Below are 21,214 nucleotides of genomic sequence, written 5' to 3' on the forward strand. Positions count from 1 at the left end.
TTATGATGACTACGGTTATGGCAGAAAGGTGGAAAATAAGGCCTTCTGCAATTAACTGACTGTTTACACATCAATCTTGAACTTTGATGGAATAAGGCCAGATCAGAAATGCGGACAATACACATGACTTAGCAAAAACAAATCTAAATACCTGTAATTAACTGTGATTAATTAGCAATGGCAGGAAGTTCTTTTATTTTGATATCGGAGACATTACAGATATTTAACATTTCCTAATTTGGTAAAAATATAATGCTCATAAAGAAGCTTGTTCCCACTTTGGTTAGCTAATCCTGTGGCAAGAATGAACCTCTTTAGATAGTAAGAAATAACTTTGTCAACTTTAGCTAGCAAGAAAGGAACATCCTCTGTTGACTTTAGCTTGCTAGTCAAGGTAGCATCAGGAGAGGTCATGGCTTGAGAAGCTAAACGATAAAGTCAAGACTCTTATAGCTCGGTTTATATCATTGCGTCCTTCTCCAGATCATTTTGAAACAGTGGAGTCTGTTAATGACACTCTTGATACTGTGAAAGTTTTTATTAAACCCATAACTAACACACTGTGAAACAGAGATTCACTGCATTGCTGTTGCTGAAGGATACACAGTCACTTGCTCATCAAGGGATTTCTTCACAGTCAAGCTGAACCTCACAGAGCTGGTTTTCCACAGATACAGAATTTATAACAAAGCAAGCTAGCCTCATAATCTAGTCAAAACTTTCATTGGTCTAGTAAACAGAATTATGCCTAATAATCATCTATTCCGCACCACTTTATAGGCAAGCTCAAGAGAATAGTGAAAAATAACATGTGCGCTGATGAGACCCTCAAAGAACAGTGTCTGAATAGACTCATTACTTATATGTGTAGGGTGATATTTAGGATATTTATTGCAGCCATAGCACTTTTCCTAAAATTAGGTTCTGTTTTAAAGCCTGGTTGCTTTTGCATTATTGAGGTTTTGGAGGTGACCAGTCCAGTAGGAGCTATACAACTCCATAATAATGATGATAAGTTGTGGTGATTGTCTATAAAAACATCACCTACCCTCTGGCTATGCTTCAGGAAGTGGTGAAGGTGTTTAGAAGTTTAAATCCCAGCACCTGCCACTCTTGGACCCTTCAGCAAGTCTCTTAACCCTCACTTGGGTCCTGTCTTAATTGTAAATCACTTTGAGAAGTAAATGTAATATAAGCTCACTTTTAGAACCACCAGTTATAAAACACGCATAAGGCATATTAATGGTTTCTAGGATGTTGGGAAGAGGTCATTGTTTTAATCGTTGAACTAGATTAGGTTGAACTAGGTTTCTTGAATCCATCACGATGATGGCAGTAAATGCAGCACTGCGTTCAGTCATTTCTACATCTGTAGATTTGTCCTCTCACAGAAAATGACTTCCGTCTCCCACTCCCCTTAATATTAAAGAAGAGCACTGGATCAGGAGCAGAAAGTGAAGTGCAGGACCGTAGCATGTATGAATGCACGTCGTGGTCACGCCTTCGTTTCCGTCTGCATGGGGAGAACCTCAGTTATCCAGTAGTGGAAGAGAGTGCAGATCGCTTCGGTCTCATCTGAAGAGGAAAGAGAGAGGTAGAGAGGTCTATGATGTTGTATATTTGTACATACAGTATACAGTGCAGAACCCACATAAACCAGTCTAATGCATAACTAGTAGCTATACACTGATCAGGCATAACATTATGACCACCCGTATTGTGTTGGTCCCCCTATTGTTGCCAAAACAGCCCTGACCAGTCGAGGCTGTGGTATCTGACACCAAGATGTCAGCAGCAGATCCTTTAAGTTGTGAGGTGGGGCCTCCATGGTATCCTTACAGGACTCAAAGGATACTTTTGATAGATACTGACCACTGCAGACCGGGAACACCGCCACAAGAGCTGCAGTTTTGGAGATGCTCTGATCCAGTGCTCTAGCCATCACAATTTGGCCCTTCATCAAACTCGCTCAAATCCTTACGCCATTTTTCCTGTTTCTAACATCAACTTTGAGGACAAAATGTTCACTTGCTGCCTAATATATCCCACCCACTATTAGGTGCCATGATGAGATCATCAGTCTTATTCACTTCACCACTCACTGGTCATAATGTTATGCCTGATCGGTGTAAGCTTCCCTTAGAGCATTAGCAAATCAAGGTTTGGATGTCAGAAATGTCTCGGTTGATAGACAACATTAGGTTAATAAGAACAGCATGTAAATTTAACTATTACTTTTAGCCATCAGTTGCACCTCGAGTCCCCAGGGCAGTTTACATAAAGAATATCCAGCATTTATAGCACCATTCTACCAAGTGTTGGTGTGTAATCTGCAGTAGTGATGGAGCGAACACTTTATGGCTGCAGTCACTCCTGATTGGTCTTCCCTCTGAGGGCCAAAATTAAGCTTCGGGCACAGATGCTGTAGTCCATTGATTGTTACTGTGCTGAGAAGCATTAGTGAGCTGTAAAGAACATCTGAAGGACCTGAACTGCCGTGCAATCACCGCACAGAACAAGCAGGACATTAGCCATAATAATCAAACGCTTACGAGAGCTGGGATATTTTGGGCCTTGTAGAACGGAATGATAGACTTTTAACACTAATCAGGAATCTTTATTCTGAAGAAGACGACTCACTCTGCTGATCTCGACCGCCGCTACCCACTTCTGACCAGAGGAGGACAGCGTCCATGAGAGAACAGCATCCACGCGTGAGTGGCTTTGTATCCACCAACAGCAGTCTCACAAAGCTTCTGGAAGTCAGACATTCGTTTGTAATGAGAGCTAATGATTGAAGGTGACTAGCGATTTCTTTTCCAAGACCGACACCAATACCGGTATCAACCAATATCGATTTTCTCCCTGTTTCAAACCTTCTAAGCTTTGAAATTAAACTTTTAAATGAAACACACAAAAATGCCAAACATGAGAAACCATATATGGCTACAAACATGACTTTCACAGCTTTTACAACCAATCAATCAATCAACCAATCAATCAATCAGTCAGTCAGTCTGTCAGACAGTCAGTCAGTCAAATCAATCAGTCGGTCAGTCAGTCAATCAATCAGTCAGTAAATAAATAAACTTTTCCAAATCAATTCCAATTCCATCAAATGCCACCCTTCTCCATAGGTCATAGAGGGACAGATGAACAACTTTTTTCCTCTAATATCTGACCATTTATTTCCTGCTATTGATACAGATCTTCGGTATTGGATTGCTGCTGTCTATACCGCTTCTAAGCGAGCACTTCAAGTCATTTTCAGCACAAATATATCTTTATTATCGGTGAAAATGGCCAAGATTTCCTATTGGTGGACAAACTGATGAATTCTGTTGCATCTTTATGGTTAAGCTGTTAAACTTTTTGTCAAGGGAACATCGTCAGGATGGAGAAGGACAGACAGAAGAATGTAGATGTTTACTCTGATCATTCTGGGCATGCACATCTCCGGATATCAGCTTGAGGTTTTCAAACCTCCAAGGATGGAATATGTAAAGAAACTGGGCAGTAATGTATGGGTGACCAGTAAAGGCTACTTATTTAATAATGAGGTTTCTGCAAAGCGATCCTGAACATTTTTCTTAATCTAAACTTTACTCAATACACCTTAAGCAGTTTTTGAAGTTCTTAAATAAAAGTACAGGTTCTTCACCAAAGAAGATAAAGTGGCAAGTTTACGTTTTACCTTTGATACACACAATATTCCTTTTACATGGCTACAAGTCATCTGGGTTTAAAGACATATAACTAAAGAAGACCTGACTTCTGTTTTATTGGCTGAACTACATTAGCAGTTGAGCATCAGGCAGACTTCCTTCACTGCACGCTTCTGAAACATGCCTTTCAGGTTACTTCACATTTATGTACTGCGTATTTCTGCAGACAGGCTCTCAATAGCGTAACGTGCATCTTCATCAGTGCAGAGCGAGTGAAAAAATCCGCCTGAGTGCGCCTTAAACTTCGATCCATCATCAGTCATGCCCCCCCCACCAAAAAACAAAGCCGATTATTCTGAACGATCGTCTTTAATCATGGATGACGGACTCGCAAATGGTGCGGCGAGCATTTCCTGACAGTAATGACAAGATAATGTATGGGATAATGCGCCGAATGACACGTTCAATTGCGCGGAACATGCACCCATCTTCATTCATGCGATTCGGTTAATGTTCTGCGAGGTCGTGACTCGACTTCTCCCTCACAGGATGGATCAGATCCTTCTCTGAATGAGGCTTTGACACCAGATTCAACTTGTTTACAAAGTTTAATAAATATGAATGAGTTAATAAATGAGGGAATAAACACAGTAAGGATATTGAGGCTGGTGTAAAGTTTTGTAGACTTCGCTCACCTTTAGGCAGTCTGGAAGTGTGTGTGAACTCCTGCAGCACGGTGTGTAACTCCTCCACCTCCCTCTGACGCAGCAGAGCTCTGAGCCGACGCAGGACAGACAGGTCAGCGGGGGGAGACGTGCCGTCTGACAGACGGGTGAAGAGCGAGTCTGTCGTACTGAGAAAGACAGAAGGATCGCCTGTACTGCAAGAGCCTGGGGAAGGATGAAGGAAAGAAATTCAATATTCAAGTACAAATTCAAAAAATATTAGTATTAGTACAATAAATACTGACTGTTTTTCTACTCTTCATCATCAGGAGCTTTTCTGTAACAGCGTCTCCTCCTCTTCCTCCGGCTGCTGAGCTCATCCCAGGACTCACAATAAAAATCCTACAGTTTGCCTTTTATCTTCTACACCCGTGTACTGTAATGATTTATAATCCCAATATCTGGCGTCACCCAGAAGAGGATGCTTCCCTTTAACGTCTGCTTCCTCACAACGGACCTCATTTATCAAGCTGGAGCCGGACGGAAAATCTTTTAGTCCTAAAATCGTTCGTATTTAACAAGTAGTGTAGATTTACTCGTTAGAAGACAAACTAACGTACAGCCCGGCTTCAGATCATATCATCTGCAGGGGTTGCTGCACTTTTATATACTAAAATATACTAGCTTATTATATTGGAAGAGCTTTGGAGTCTCGATTAAAAACACATCCTCATGCTAATTCGCTAGATCAGGGACTAAGTGCACTATTCAGAGCTATTAAGCATTAATTAAGCATTAATTAAAGAATATTAAAAATGAATAAATGAATAAAGTGAGCCGAAACAAGTCATAAATTAAGACAAATGAATCTAATTTTTAAGAAGGCTTTAGAGCTTGTTATTATTTAGTATTATTATATTCATTATTTTTATTATTATATTACATTACTACTACTATTAATAATAATAAATATGTATATTGACACAAAAGCGATTGAAAATATCTTCCACTTCCATGTATCAGACTTTCCCCCAATTGTTTATTTCGTGCCCTCAGCCGCCTGTGCTCTTTACCTTTTATGGAGTTTTGTGGGCGTCACTATATGCAAATGAGCTGTGCCGGGAAGGTGCTGTGCTCTTCACAAGTGACCAACACACACTTTTTGAAAATCCGGCAAAAAATCATCGGTTCGGCTTATGCAAACTTTCACACACAACTTTTACTAAACAAAAATGATAAATGAGGCATCATCAGGGAGTTTTTCCTCACTTCTGTCACCTCTGGCTTGTTCTTTAAGAGTTCAAAAAAGGCATTTTATGTCAGTTTGTGTGTGATGATCACTTTATTTTGCATTAACCGAAGTGTTTTATACTTATTAAAAACTTACGATCTGAGAAATAGAGATCTCGTGTAGACTGAAGAAAATCCAGAACCTCTTCCACCTTCTTTTCTTCATCTTCCTCATTTTTTTCCTCACTTTCTTTGTAAGTGAACTCGATGGCCACGGATCGGGGCACGAGGCCGAGCGAGAGCAGCTTCTCTTTGTGCCTCTTCTTCTTCATCTTCCTCCTCTTGTTTTTGCTGAGGCATTCCGAGCCCCTTACGTTCCCTGGATTTCTCTCCTCAGCACCTTCGGCTTTGTCGTAGTCAGCAGCAGCGGTAGCTGGATTCCCTTCAGAGAGTGTAGCTGCCTTTCTCGTCCTCCTTCGCTTCCTCTTCTTGCTTGCACAGTCATCTTTCCCATCTTCTGACCCTGAAAGATCAACTGGACAAAGCAAAGGTGTGTTTACAAGCAGATCAGTGAAGATGTCTTCACATTCAGATGACGTTAGGGAGAAGGTCTCGGGGAACAGGATACATGCACTATATTGCCAAAAGTATTCGCTCACCCATCCAAATAATCAGAATCAGGTGTTCCAATCACTTCCATGGCCACAGGTGTATAAAATCAAGCACCTAGGCATGCAGACTGTTTTTACAAACATTTGTGAAAGAATGGGTCGCTCTCAGGAGCTCAGTGAATTCCAGCGTGGAACTGTGATAGGATGCCACCTGTGCAACAAATCCGGTCGTGAAATTTCCTCGCTCCTAAATATTCCACAGTCAACTGTCAGCTGTATTATAAGAACGTGGAAGTGTTTGGGAACGACAGCAACTCAGCCACGAAGTGGTAGGCCACGTAAACTGACGGAGCGGGGTCAGCGGATGCTGAGGCGCATAGTGCGAAGAGGTCGCCAACTTTCTGCAGAGTCAATCGCTACAGACCTCCAAACTTCATGTGGCCTTCAGATTAGCTCAAGAACAGTGCGCAGAGAGCTTCATGGAATGGGTTTCCATGGCCGAGCAGCTGCATCCAAGCCATACATCACCAAGTGCAATGCAAAGCGTCGGATGCAGTGGTGTAAAGCACGCCGCCACTGGACTCTAGAGCAGTGGAGACGCGTTCTCTGGAGTGACGAATTGCGCTTCTCCATCTGGCAATCTGATGGACGAGTCTGGGTTTGGCGGTTGCCAGGAGAACGGTACTTGTCTGACTGCATTGTGCCAAGTGTAAAGTTTGGTGGAGGGGGGATTATGGTGTGGGGTTGTTGAGCCAGGCCTTCTCGTCCAACATCAGTGTGTGACCTCACAAACGCGCTTCTGGAAGAATGGTCAAAAATCCCCATAAACACACTCCTAAACCTTGTGGACAGCCTTCCCAGAAGAGTTGAAGCTGTTATAGCTGCAAAGGGTGGACCGACATCATATTGAACCCTATGGATTAGAAATGGGATGTCACTTAAGTTCATATGCGAGTCAAGGCAGGTGAGCGAATACTTTTGGCAATATAGTGTATGTCATCATCATCTAATAGGCTTCTTAACACAATCCAGCCCCTTTTTATGGAAAAGAAATAAATCTTGCTGAATTCTCTTACAGTGAGCAGCAGATACTTGGCCACGTATCTTATGCACATCTGGAGGATTAAAAGCCACATCCACTAGATGGCACTTTAGATCCAGAACTTCCTTCAGGTTTCTGGATCCAAGTGTTCGCGATTTAAAACACAAGCAAAACTTTCAGCTGTCATCTTGATCGCTGTCATGATCTGGATCTCAAATAAAAAAAATCCAAGAAGACTGGAAGGCAAAACACACCTTGTGGTAGGTTTTCACTGGCTACATGAAAGGATTCGAAATAAAAAACTAACCTTACCAGAAAAATATTTACGAGAACGGTACGCCATTATGTGATTCAAGACGCAGCGCTAGTCTGTTTAGTCGCATGCAGACACTCACATGGTGTAGAATGCCTCGGAGTTTAATCTGATTTACGTGTTAGAAAATGATTGCAATTAAAGTCTGACACACTGCTCCTTCAAGTGTGTATGATTTTTAAGATGACTTGCAATGAATAATCAGGCCACAGGGAGGAAGAACCTGGGAACGGTTTTCCGTGTATAGATGGACGGATCCACATTTAGCACTGTTTTATGCACGTCTTTAAAAATGAGGCTCTGGGGATAAAGGAAAAGGACACGACTGCCTTGTTTGTTATACTGATAGTGACGTCCTGATATGGATCGCATGTTAATGCAGGTGTAAAGAGGACAGTGCTTTCAAAAACACTCCTGATGCCTTGCTAATGCAGGCGAGGACAGCTGTTAAAAAAAACAGCAAGCTGTTAATGCGCTCTGCTTAGCTGACTCGAAATGTACTGATTTGTTTTTTTTTTGTCTTTAGATAAAGACTAAAAGCTGTTAGTGGAAGCGTGACATGTTCTGGATATATGTCCATGAGGCACAGTGTAATAGAGCGATGTTACCTCATTCCTCTACCTCATTTTAATTTATAGATTCGTTTCCAAAGCTCTTCTTTATAGCGCTGTGTTTGGCTCCAATCTCCGGTATTGGATCTATATAATAAGATATAGGTGTTTATCCATCGCATATACAGTGCTTTGCGGTTTTTCTGCCGAGTTTCATGTCTCAGGGTGATGTACGGTTAAACCCCTTGCTGTAGCCTGTGTGATTGAAGTGCCCTTCAAGTTGAGCTCGGAGCCACTGATCACACAGCCTTTCACCATAAACCTCACTGTAATGAGCGGGAGGTTCAGACATGGCAGATGAGAGAGGGGTACTTAATGATACGGATAATGGGGTGCTTGTGCGTGTGTATGTTATTGTGCTATCCAGGTTGAGCGAGTTCCTTATTTTAGTTCCATGGTGTAAAAGGGTAAAGGAATGTCACGTTTAAAGCTGCTGTGAGCAATATTTAAAGAGAAAACACTTTGGCTAAACAGCCTTTACATCCTCTTAACGGTCACTAAAATAGCTTCTCTGAGAATGGAGAATGTCTCTGTGACCTTCCCGGGCTCTGTAAGTGGCAATTAAATATTTTTAACACGCTCAGGCAGTATTAACCAATCATTAAACTTCTAATGCAGCGCTCTGGGTAGGTAATAAACACAATGAAACCTGCTTTGTTGAAGCAGAAGAGAAAAATGAAATATATGAATAAAACTGGTTTATTTCCCAAACTATTACTGAGGCACTGTATTTCATCGAGGCCTGAGTGTTAGCTGTATAGCTAAAGCTACTTATGATACTTTACATCATTATGTAAAGCACTGTTATATTATGGTGACGTGTTATCCACACAGGCTGCTCAGGTGCTTGTTCAGTCTCTGGTCACTTCGAGACTGGACTACTGCAGCTCTCTACTGTCAGGTCTACCTCTGAATTCAATTCATCCTCTGAAGTTAATCCAAGTTGTAGCTGCGTGACTTGTTTTTCAACCTGCCCAAGTTCTCCCACACCACCCCAATGCTGCTCTTCCTCTGGCTTCTGGTAGCTGCATCAGATTCAAAACACTGACACTTGCCTACAAAGCCAAGAATGGACCAGCTCCATCTGACCTCAAAGCTCTTATTTCTCCTCACACTGCACCACGTTCCATCAGATCTATTAGCACTACTCAACTGGTCCCACCATCTCTCAGGGTAAGAGGTAGGTATACATCTAGACTCTTCTCTGTTCTGGCACCGAGGTGGTGGAATGAACTTCCCCTAGATGTCCAAACAGCCGAGTCACTGACCGTCTTCAAATGCTGGGTGAAGACCTTTCTTTTCCTGAAACACTTAAACTGACTCTTATTTTCACTGTTTGTTTTATGTATTGTTGTATGTAGATTAAAAAAACCCTCCCAACACAGATTATAATATCCCAGTAGTATCCTAAGTCTGTGACCTATTGAACCAGAGATAATGTATTCATTGACAAATACTTCTGGATAAGAGCTTTTGCTAAATGCCAGAAATGTAAACGTGAACAAAAAGTGGTCCGAGATCTCACCGATGCTAAAATTCCTAGATGGAAAACCCGAGTCACTTTTCGAATCCGCTTGTATCGTGAACATCAAAATCACTGAAGCCATTTGTAGCTTTCGGGTCCACTTGAACAGTGTGATTGAGAGTGTGTTTCATTTAAAGACTATATTTTATATGAAAAAACACTGTTAGGTTCATTTGTTGTGTTCACATATGCACAGAAAATGATAAGTTATGGATCTGAGATCACCTCATATGCGTGTGTTGGTCAGGGGTGCACATACTTTTGGCTATATGGTGTGGAGTGTTTGAAATCATCCTGAGATGGCTTAGTAAGCAATATTTTTTTTCTAAGTGAAGAGGTCATACAAGTTCACCAAGTTGGAGAGATGCAAAAAATAACCGCTGAAGGACACGTAGATGCATCTTACACACCCCTCGTCCTTCTACCTTCAGTGAACCGTCACTAAATTTTCCGGCTTTAGCTGAAAAAAGATCTTCTGGTGTCTTCTGTACTGTCGTAGAAAGGGGTCAAGAAGTTTCTTTTACTGTACGTGCTTTGGTTTTTGGAGAGGTTGGAATAGAGGGAGTGGACTCAATGGAACTTTGATGAAAGTCTTAAAATGCATTAAATGCATTAATCAACATACTTAGACTATAGTTTACTTGTGTCTCTGTATGTGGATCTTGTGTGCTCTACTATCTTCACTCCCATTGTTGGTTGCTGCACCAAGTCCATATTTGCAGATAACTTTCTGGACACGCCCACATCTACTTGCCTTACTTTGGTCACTAAGTCGCTGTGAGTTGCTGTATGTGTGAACACAGCATAACATATACATCCTCTAATACACATACAGCCAGCCATCTTTTCTTTCTGCTGCTTCACAGGGCATCATGATCCACCCAGATCCACTCTATATTTCCAAAAGTTTTGGGACACCCCTACAAATCATTGAATTCAGGTGTTGTTTTTCAGGGGTTGGACTCGGCCCCTTTAGTTCCAGTGAAAGGAACTCTTAATGCTTCAGCTTCATACCAAGACAATTTCATGCTCACACCAAACTCACTCATCCATGTCTTTATAGACCTTGCTTTGGTCACTGGTGTGCAGTCATATTGGAACAGGAAGGGGTCATCCCCAAACTGTTCCCACAAAGCATGAAATTGTCAAAATGTCTTGATATGAAGCTGAAGCATTAAGAGTTCCTTTCACTGGAACTAAGGGGCCGAGTCCAAACCCTGAATTCAATGATTTGGAAGGGTGTCCCAAAACTTTTGACAATATAGTGTAGCTGCCCTCTTCCTCATACCTGAGCTCACAGGTGCTCACAACTGAGAAGTGTCATTATAACTGACAGCATAGCCAAATTTGTTGTGTTTTTTAAACAGAATCCTGGGTTTATGTAGTTAGAGGTTATAAACTCCAGTTAAACAGAATCCTGGGTTTATGTAGGTAGAGGTTATAAACTCCAGTTAAACAGAATCCTGGGTTTATGTAGGTAGAGGTTATAAACTCCAGTTAAACAGAATCCTGGGTTTATGTAGTTAGAGGTTATAAACTCCAGTTAAACAGAATCCTGGGTTTATATAGTTAGAGGTTATAAACTCCAGTTAAACAGAATCCTGGGTTTATGTAGGTAGAGGTTATAAACTCCAGTTAAACAGAATCCTGGGTTTATGTAGTTGGAGGTTTCACACTGCTCCTCCTTTCCCCGGGGTTAACACTGAAGCCCCCTGCTGTACTCACTGTACACCTTTGACTGTGTGGCCACTTCCAGCTCCACCAATATCGTTAAGTTTGCGGACGATACTGTGGTGGTGGGCCTGATCTCCAATAACGACGAGACGGCCTACCTAGAGGAGATTAAAAACCTGGAGACATGGTGCCAGGTCAACAATCTCCTCCTGAACGTCAGCAAGACTAAGGAGCTGATAGTGGACTTTAGCTCAAAGCAGGAGAGGAATTACCAGCCCCTCACTATTGACGGGACGCCGGTGGAGAGAGTGGACAGTTTCCGGTACCTAGGTGTTTACATCACGCAGGACCTGACATGGTCCTGTCACATTAACACACTGGTAAAGAAGGCCCGGCAGCGTCTTTATCATCTCAGACGCCTGAAGGACTTTAAACTGCCCTCAAAGGTGCTAAAGACATTCTACACCTGCACCATTGAGAGCATCCTGACGGGAAGTATCACAGCCTGGTTTGGGAACAGCACCAAACAGGACAGGGAAGCTCTCCAGAGGGTGGTGCGTTCAGCCGAGCGTACCATCCGCACCGAACTTCCTGACCTGGACACCATATACAGCAAGTGGTGTTGGACCAAAGCCAGGAAGATTATGAAGGACCTCAGCCATCCCAACAATGGACTCTTCTCTCTGTTGAGGTCAGGGAAACGTTTCCATTCCTTGAAGGCAAAAACAGAGAGAATGAGGAGGAGCTTCTTCCCGCAGGCCATTCGGGCCCTCAACCAGAACACCTAGAAATCTGGACTTTCTGGACCCCCACACGACATGACATTCTACCTCAGCTGATTGTTGCACATGCAATAATTGCACTACTTTGTACTCTGCACTACTCTGTACACACAATAACCACACTCACTGTACATCTTTTCTGTACATCTTTGTGTGCACACTGCACTGTCACTTTACTCCCTGTTCAATTGGACATTTATATTTGCCTTATATATACATCTACAATATATTTATATATTTATTTTACATATGCACACTGTACATACTGTATTCATTTGCTATACCATTTCAAAGCTGACCATTTTATCTACATATATGCATATACTGTATCTTCTATATATTATAGAGTCTACACATATATATTTATTTATATCATTATTTTTCACATATACTCTCTCTCTCTCTCTCATATATATATACACATATATATATATATATATATATATATATACATACATATACATATATATATATATATATATATATACACACACACACACACACACACTATATTGTACTGTATTATATTAGTGCATTATATTTTTGGTTTTTTTATATTTAGTTTTTATAAAGCAGTTTTATATTTGTATACATTATATAACTATTTTTTTGTTAATATTTTTATTATTTTTATATTATTTTATTTTTCTTATTTTACATATTTATAATATTTACTGCTATCGATACTACATACACTATATTGCCAAAAGTATTCGCTCACCCATCCAAATAATCAGAATCAGGTGTTCCAATCACTTCCATGGCCACAGGTGTATAAAATCAAGCACCTAGGCATGCAGACTGTTTTTACAAACATTTGTGAAAGAATGGGTCGCTCTCAGGAGCTCAGTGAATTCCAGCGTGGAACTGTGATAGGATGCCACCTGTGCAACAAATCCAGTCGTGAAATTTCCTCGCTCCTAAATATTCCACAGTCAACTGTCAGCTGTATTATAAGATCGTGGAAGTGTTTGGGAATGACAGCAACTCAGCCACGAAGTGGTAGGCCATGTAAACTGATGGAGCGGGGTCAGCGGATGCTGAGGCACATAGTGTGAAGAGGTCACCAACTTTCTGCAGAGTCAATCGCTACAGACCTCCAAACTTCATGTGGCCTTCAGATTAGCTCAAGAACAGTGCGCAGAGAGCTTCATGGAATGGGTTTCCATGGCCGAGCAGCTGCATCCAAGCCATACATCACCAAGTGCAATGCAAAGCGTCGGATGCAGTGGACTCTAGAGCAGTGGAGACGCGTTCTCTGGAGTGACGAATCGCGCTTCTCCATCTGGCAATCTGATGGACGAGTCTGGGTTTGGCGGTTGCCAGGAGAATGGTACTTGTCTGACTGCATTGTGCCAAGTGTAAAGTTTGGTGGAGGGGGGATTATGGTGTGGGGTTGTTTTTCAGGAGCTGGGCTTGACCCCTTAGTTCCAGTGAAAGGAACTCTGAATGCTTCAGCATACCAAGACATTTTGGACAATTCCATGCTCCCAACTTTGTGGGAACAGTTTGGAGCTGGCCCCTTCCTCTTCCAACATGACTGTGCACCAGTGCACAAAGCAAGGTCCATAAAGACATGGATGACAGAGTCTGGTGTGGAGGAACTTGACTGGCCTGCACAGAGTCCTGACCTCAACCCGATAGAACACCTTTGGGATGAATTAGAGCGGAGACTGAGAGCCAGGCCTTCTCGTCCAACATCAGTGTGTGACCTCACAAATGCGCTTCTGGAAGAATGGTCAAAAATTCCCATAAACACACTCCTAAACCTTGTGGACAGCCTTCCCAGAAGAGCTGAAGCTGTTATAGCTGCAAAGGGTGGACCGACGTCATATTGAACCCTATGGATTAGGAATGGGATGTCACTTAAGTTCATATGCGAGTCAAGGCAGGTGAGCGAATACTTTTGGCAATATAGTGTATATATATATTTATCATATATATATATATATATATATCTGCCCTTGTTCCACACTCTACATTCCTAACCCCTGCTGCAACCTTCTGCTTATTTACATATTCACCATCAACACTCCTGATTGGAGAAATCCAGTGAGATTTAAATAACGACTCGTCTCACACTTTCACTTTAATCAGTGAGGAAAAAAGTTCAGGTCTGTGTTTCTGCACTCGAGCAGGTTCTGTTATCTTTCACGGCTTCCACATGAATTCAGAATGTATTTCTGAAAGGCAGTAGTTAATTTTAGCGATCTTCTTTTTGAAGCCGTGATCATTTGCTCTTAATATGAGTTAAACCTCCTGTGTCCAGTTTATCTTTTAATGCATAAATCAGTTCTCCTAAGGTTTTCATTCAGCCTCTCTCTCTCTCTCTCTCTCTCTCTCTCCATGTCTGATGTCCCGCTTCGTCACTTTCATGTCTTGTGATTACTGCATGAACTATGTCAGATTTATTTCAGGGTTGCCACAGCTGACAGAATCCCTAATAATGCCCATAAGGTTTCAGAGCCACAGGAAAAGAGATACAGAATTACAGAAATGGATGGTGGGAAGATCAGTGCTTCTCAGCCACCAGTATTTTAATTAGAATATCATCTGATGAAGTATGCTGAATATGAATTCGGATCAGTTCCTGGGAAAAGTGGGCCGATCCGGCTGAGAACAGTGTCTCTTCTTCTTATGCTGGAATCAGATGGATCTAGTTATTAATTGCATTGCGAATCCAGGGGCTGTTGGAGCTGAGTGGTATCTGAGCTAATCAAAAACATCTTAATCCTCTCAGGGTGCTTTAACACAAATTACACCGTTTGCTGAGTCTGAATCGGCGAACGTTTTACTGTGTGCTACGGCGTAGGGTTGATTTCATACCCCACATAACTCTATTAGCCTCTGACCTAAAATAAAATCAATAAACAAGTATACCCATAATGAAGCCAGCGCTAAACCTTCCAAGTCTCCTTCTTTGGAGAAATTATAGCAGCTAAATCTCCCAAGTAGGAGGGTTTCATTTCAATATTTAATGTTACTTGACAATATTTTAACACTATTAAAGCTGAAACTTTAATTAATTTTATTAGTGACCTCCAGGACAAAACTGAAAAACATTTGTGAAGCTGAACAGCACTGCAGCTCTCTGACATCAGTATTCACACTACTAACGTGTGAGATGCTCATCACAAGGGTTTGTTTACAAGCCAATCAACTGCTCCAGTGAACAAGAATATTTGTTCATTTACTGCCATGAACAGTGTAAGATGGAATCAGACTCCACGTCTCAGTTAATCAATTAGAGTTTTCAAAATTCTGAGTGCCTCCTTATGTGCTGAACCATCCAGAGTTTGAAGTGATCAGAGATTAGTCTGTTTTATTAACTACATTCATTGAAGGAGTAAATATTTACTGATTCACACTGTCACAGTGAAGGAGGTGTGGCCACTGTGCTTGCTTTTCTTAATGAAGGAGGCATGGCCTATGTGCCTGTCTGTCTTTAAAAAAGGAGGTGTGGCCTATGAACCTGTCAGCCTAGAAGTGGGTGTGGCCTCTGAGCCTGTCTGTCTTAAGGACTTAATGACAGAGGTGTGGCCCCTGTGTCAGTGAGTCTACAAGGAGAAGGTGTGGCCTTTGTGCCTTCTGTCTTAATAAAGGAGGTGTGGCCTCTGAGCCTGTAAGTCTAAAAAGAGGAGGTGTGGACTCTGAGCCTGTCTGTCTTAAGGACTTAATGACAGAGGTGTGGCCCCTGTGTCAGTGAGTCTACAAGGAGAAGGTGTGGCCTTTGTGCCTTCTGTCTTAATAAAGGAGGTGTGGCCTATGAGCCTGTCAGTCTAAAAGGAGGAGGTGTGGCAATGATGTCTCACCCTCACTCACCCTCAGCACTGGAGCCCCCCAGGGTTGTGTTCTGAGCCCCCTGCTGTACTCACTGTACACCTTTGACTGTGTGGCCACTTCCAGCTCCACCAACATCATGAAGTTCGTGGACGATACTGTGGTGGTGGGCCTGATCTCCAATAATGACGAGACGGCCTACCTAGAGGAGATTAAAAACCTGGAGACATGGTGCCAGGTCAACAATCTCCTCCTGAACGTCAGCAAGACTAAGGAGCTGATCGTGGACTTTAGCACAAAGCAGGAGAGGAATTACCAGCCCCTCACTATCGACGGGACGCCGGTGGAGAGAGTGGACAGTTTCCGGTACCTAGGTGTTTACATCACGCAGGACCTGACATGGTCCTGTCACGTTAACACCCTGGTGAAGAAGGCCCGGCAGCGTCTTTATCATCTCAGACGCCTGAAGGACTTTAAACTGCCCTCAAAGGTGCTAAAGACATTCTACACCTGCACCATTGAGAGCATCCTGACGGGAAGTATCACAGCCTGGTTTGGGAACAGCACCAAACAGGACAGGGAAGCTCTCCAGAGGGTGGTGCGTTCAGCCGAGCGTACCATCCGCACCGAGCTTCCTGACCTGGACACCATATACAGCAAGTGGTGCTGGACCAAAGCCAGGAAGATTATGAAGGACCTCAGCCATCCCAACAATGGACTCTTCTCTCTGTTGCGGTCAGGGAAATATTTTCGTTCCTTGAAGGCAAACACAGAGAGAATGAGGAGGAGCTTCTTCCCGCAGGCCATTCGGGCCCTCAACCAGAACACCTAGAAATCTGGACTTTCTGGACTTACCCCCACACGACATGACATTCTACCTCAGCTGATTGTTGCACATGCAATAATTGCACTACTTTGTACTCTGCACTATTCTGTACACACAATAACCACACTCACTGTACATCTTTCCTGTACATCTTGTGTGCACACTGCACTGTCACTTTACTCCCTGTTCAATTGGACATTTATACTTGCCTATAGACATCTACATATATATTTATATATTTATCTTACATATGCACACTGTACATACTGTATTCTTTTGCTACACCATTTCAAAGTTAACCATTGTACTGTATTATTAGTGTATTATATTTTTGTTTTATATTTGTTTTTTATGTTTAGTTTTTATAAAGCAGTTTTATATTTGTATACATATTATACTACTATTTTTTGTTAATATGTTTATTATATTCTCTTTATTTTATTTTTCATATTTATATTTACTGCTATTGATATATATATATATATACACATACACATATATACATATACATACATATACATACATATACATATACATATATATATATATATATATATATATATATATATATATATATATATATATACACATATATACATATATACATACATAGACATATATTTGCATATGCATATCTGATCTGACTTCCACACTGTCCACACTTTAAATTTTTCTCTTTTTTTTTTTTACTCTTTCTTTTTGTGTAAGACAGTCGTAAAAAGCATTTCACTACATTTCGTACTGTGTATGATTTCATATGTGACCAATAATTGAATTTGATCTGTGCCTGTCAGCCTAAATAGAGGAGGTGTGGCCTCTAAGCCTGTCAGTCTAAAAGGAGTAGGTGTAGCTTGTGTCTGTTTGTGTAAATGAAGGGGGTGTGGCTTTTGTGCCTGTAAGTCTAAGTGGAGGAGGTGTGGCCTCTGTGCCTGTAAGTCTAAGTGGAGGAGGTGTGGCCTCTGTGCCTGTAAGTCTAAGTGGAGGAGGTGTGGCCTCTGTGCCTGTAAGTCTAAGTGGAGGAGGTGTGGCCTCTGTGCCTGTAAGTCTAAGTGGAGGAGGTGTGGCCTCTGTGCCTGTAAGTCTAAGTGGAGGAGGTGTGGCCTCTGTGCCTGTAAGTCTAAGTGGAGGAGGTGTGGCCTCTGTGCCTGTAAGTCTAAGTGGAGGAGGTGTGGCCTCTGTGCCTGTAAGTCTAAGTGGAGGAGGTGTGGCCTCTGTGCCTGTAAGTCTAAGTGGAGGAGGTGTGGCCTCTGTGCCTGTAAGTCTAAGTGGAGAAGGTGTGGCCTCTGTGCCTGTAAGTCTAAGTGGAGGAGGTGTCAGTCAGTCTTAATGAAGACGTCATGGCTTCTGTGTCTGTCAGTACTAATGAAGAATCATCTCAGAGTGTAATGCTTTGGAGTGTAATCTGGGGGATGGCTCCTCTGCTACACCGCTTGGAGGGCTTGCTGGTGTTCAGGTTCAAATGTGTATGTGTGTGTGTGTGGATTGCATTACATTTACACACTCTGAATGGCTTCTTACCAGGCATCTCATCTGCATTGTTGACAGCTTGTGTATCAGAGGGCAACCCCAATCCATCTCCACTGGCAGGAATGTAGTCTTTAGGCGGAGGGAGGACGGTGTACACCTTCCTGCCTGATAGACCAGATACTTCTGCATGACCTGTGAGAGACAGACAGATAAGAGAGATGAGCGAGAAAGAGCACAACATCCAGAAAGTATTCATATTCAGAAGCAATATAAACAGATTTATACATACTATGGAATTATTGTGCTTGCTCCATTAACCATGATAAGAGTATGAGAGTATAATAAGAGTGTAGCCTTACCAGGCCCTTTGCTTGGCTTCACTTGAACACCTTTAAAAGATTTAGCGGCTTGGGGATGATGGACAGGAGTCTCGGGCGCTTTTTCTACCTTTAGTCTTGCAGGGTAGAGTCTCTGCAGGACTTTTGCCTGAAATACTGACACAATGGAGGAAGTCCACGTAAATAGTAATGTGTAAATACACTACAGTGCAGTAGCACAGAGAAGGAAAATATAGCATAGTGCATGTGTAGCATTAAATTTAGGGTTATCATTTGTGGAACCTGATCAGTAGACTATGAATGGAAAATCTATCCTAAATGACATGTATTTTAATATTTATAATCATTATGTGATCTTCAGATCAAATCTTATGATTATACACCGATCAGGCATAACATTGTGAGCACTGACAGGTGAAGTGAATAAGACTGATGATCTCCTCATCATGGCACCTGTTAGTGGGTGGGATATATTAGGCAGCAAGTGAACATTTTGTCCTTAATGTTGATGTTAGAAGCAGGAAAAATGGACAGGTGTAAGGATTTGAGCGAATTTGACCATAAGGGCCAAATTGTGATGGCGGATAGACCACTGGATCAGAGCATCTCCAAAACTGCAGCTCTTGTGGGGTGTTCCCGGTCTGCAGTGGTCAGTATCTATCAAAAGTAGTCCAAGGAAGGAACAGTGGTGAACCAGAGACAGGGTCATGGGCGGCCGAGGCTCATTGATGCACGTGGGGAGTGAAGGCTGGACTGTGTGATCCGATCCAACAGACGAGCTACTGTTGCTCAAACTGCTGAAGAAGTTAATGCTGGTTCTGATAGAAAAGCGTCAGAATACACAGTGCAGGACGGGTCAGGGCTGTTCTGGCAGCAAAAGGGGGAACAACACAATATTACAAGTGGTCATAATGTTATGCCTGATCAGTATATTACCATTTATCAGTTTTCTCCAGCTGTTGAACTGTGGTGCAGCTGGATTTAGCCCTCATTTTATCACTACCTAAAGAGAATGATGCAGCAGTGCTTTAGTCCTTTAGTTTTCTAGACGATCTGCTTAAACAAATCAGCTTTCATGCTATTACCACCATTAACACTATCACACCAGTCCGTCATCTCATACATCACTAACTACCTTAGACAAATCTCTGCTGTATGGCGTTCTAATACTTTGAGTGCAATTTTTACATCAACATATATGATGTGTTTTATCCCTCTGTAACTTTTTAGACACGCTGGATTGTGAAAGTTCATACAAATTTGCTAACACGCGATTATATGTAACTGTTTTGAGTTGAAATTTGGTTTAAGATATCTAGATAACTTCTTGTTTTCTCCCTTTTAGGGAGTTTATCTGTAAGTTTAAGAGCTTATAATCCAAACTAGACTGCAATATTTTGGATGTGTCCACCTTGAGAGCCAGAGAGTTGAATTTTTTAGCATCTTCCCAAAGACTGGAATTGACACTACTCATCCATTTAGATGGAAATGAGGAAAAGCCCAGCTAAAAGGTCAGATTTTTTGTTTCATCAATCGAAACACCACCTCATTTCATCCAGGTTTTTATATTTAGGGAAACTCAGACCTATCAGCTAAAGGTTATGCAATAAGGTTAAGCTCTATGGCTCCAAAAAATCTTATTCGGAAAAACTTTCAAATAAATCCATAGCGAATTCATGGACTTGATTTTATTGGTAAAAGACTAACACGTTAAAAAAGTTTAGATAAGTCAATTTATACACAGGTGTTGTGTTAGATTAATGCAGTTGGTACTGAGATGAGGACAGTAAAAATATCCAAATATATGAACCTTAAGAAATAATTCTGTCCAAAAATTAAATCTAGGGTAAAATGTAAGAAGCACAGATCAATCATTTTTGTGAAATGGCTGTTTACATCTGAGGTAAAATGAGTAAACAGTAGGCAAACTAACAGATTGTAAACAGTGTACATTTCTACTGAGTGAAGAATTCGCTGTAATTTACTACTCTTCACTTAGGAGTAAAATAAATTAAAACATTATTAAACTGAGAACTTGTGTGTTAATGCTAACCGAACATCACAAGGTGATGGCACGCGCACACACCTACTTATGCCTATAGGCACGAGCTGGCAGTGAGCGCGCGCTACACGTCAAATTTTCACGCCAGTAAACGAATTAGCGATGCTTACCTTCTTTTCTGAACGACATGTTGACGCTTTGTTCTTCCTCTTCGTATAAACAGACTTGCCAGTTCGGTCAACATTTACTTTCCCTCACTAAAGTTGCGTAACCTGCAAACAAACAATCGCTGCTAGTTAAGTTACCTAGCTAACCATACCATAGTTAGGTAGACTAAGCTAGTTAAAAAGGCGGTCAAAAATGGCCATGGCTTGCGTTTAAGGGTTGCATTCTGCTATCATTTAAATGCACACCCTTCTGTTTCAATGAAGTATAAACTTAATTTTGCTCATAATCACAGAATGTAGTTCGTATCCCTCAGTATATACCGCTAACTGTTATTGACCTTACCAAGATGGCGCCGCTTTGGGTCAATATGATCACGTCACTACCATGCGCTGATTGCACAATTGTTTCCGACCTTACTAGTGGAAAATCCCGCCTCCTAAAATGTTATTGGATGAAAATCTCTATAAAATAGTGCTGATTGGACAGTTACGAATCATTCAGCTGCAGTACAAAAA

At 41.7% G+C, this 21,214-nt stretch overlaps 1 protein-coding gene across 2 annotated transcripts; it reads right to left on the reverse strand.

Annotated features, from left to right (window-relative positions):
- Positions 1–523: 523 nt before the first annotated feature.
- Positions 524–21,056, reverse strand: LOC131359024 (glutamate-rich protein 1). Of its 2 annotated transcripts, none has more exons than XM_058398559.1 (6): positions 20,702–21,056; positions 18,551–18,685; positions 18,243–18,383; positions 5,718–6,083; positions 4,361–4,555; positions 524–1,575 (listed from the first exon to the last, which is right to left on the reverse strand). In XM_058398559.1, the coding sequence occupies exons 1-6, from the start codon at positions 20,718–20,720 to the stop codon at positions 1,496–1,498; spliced, it is 936 nt and encodes a 311-aa protein (XP_058254542.1). In that variant the 5' UTR covers positions 20,721–21,056; the 3' UTR covers positions 524–1,495. The 2 variants fall into 2 exon arrangements, with proteins under 2 accessions (XP_058254542.1, XP_058254541.1); XM_058398558.1 differs by having other exon boundaries at positions 5,718–6,095; positions 20,702–21,055.
- Positions 21,057–21,214: the final 158 nt, after the last annotated feature.

Source organism: Hemibagrus wyckioides, linkage group LG09 (genome assembly GCF_019097595.1).
Source record: "Hemibagrus wyckioides isolate EC202008001 linkage group LG09, SWU_Hwy_1.0, whole genome shotgun sequence".
Lineage (NCBI taxonomy): Eukaryota > Metazoa > Chordata > Actinopteri > Siluriformes > Bagridae > Hemibagrus > Hemibagrus wyckioides.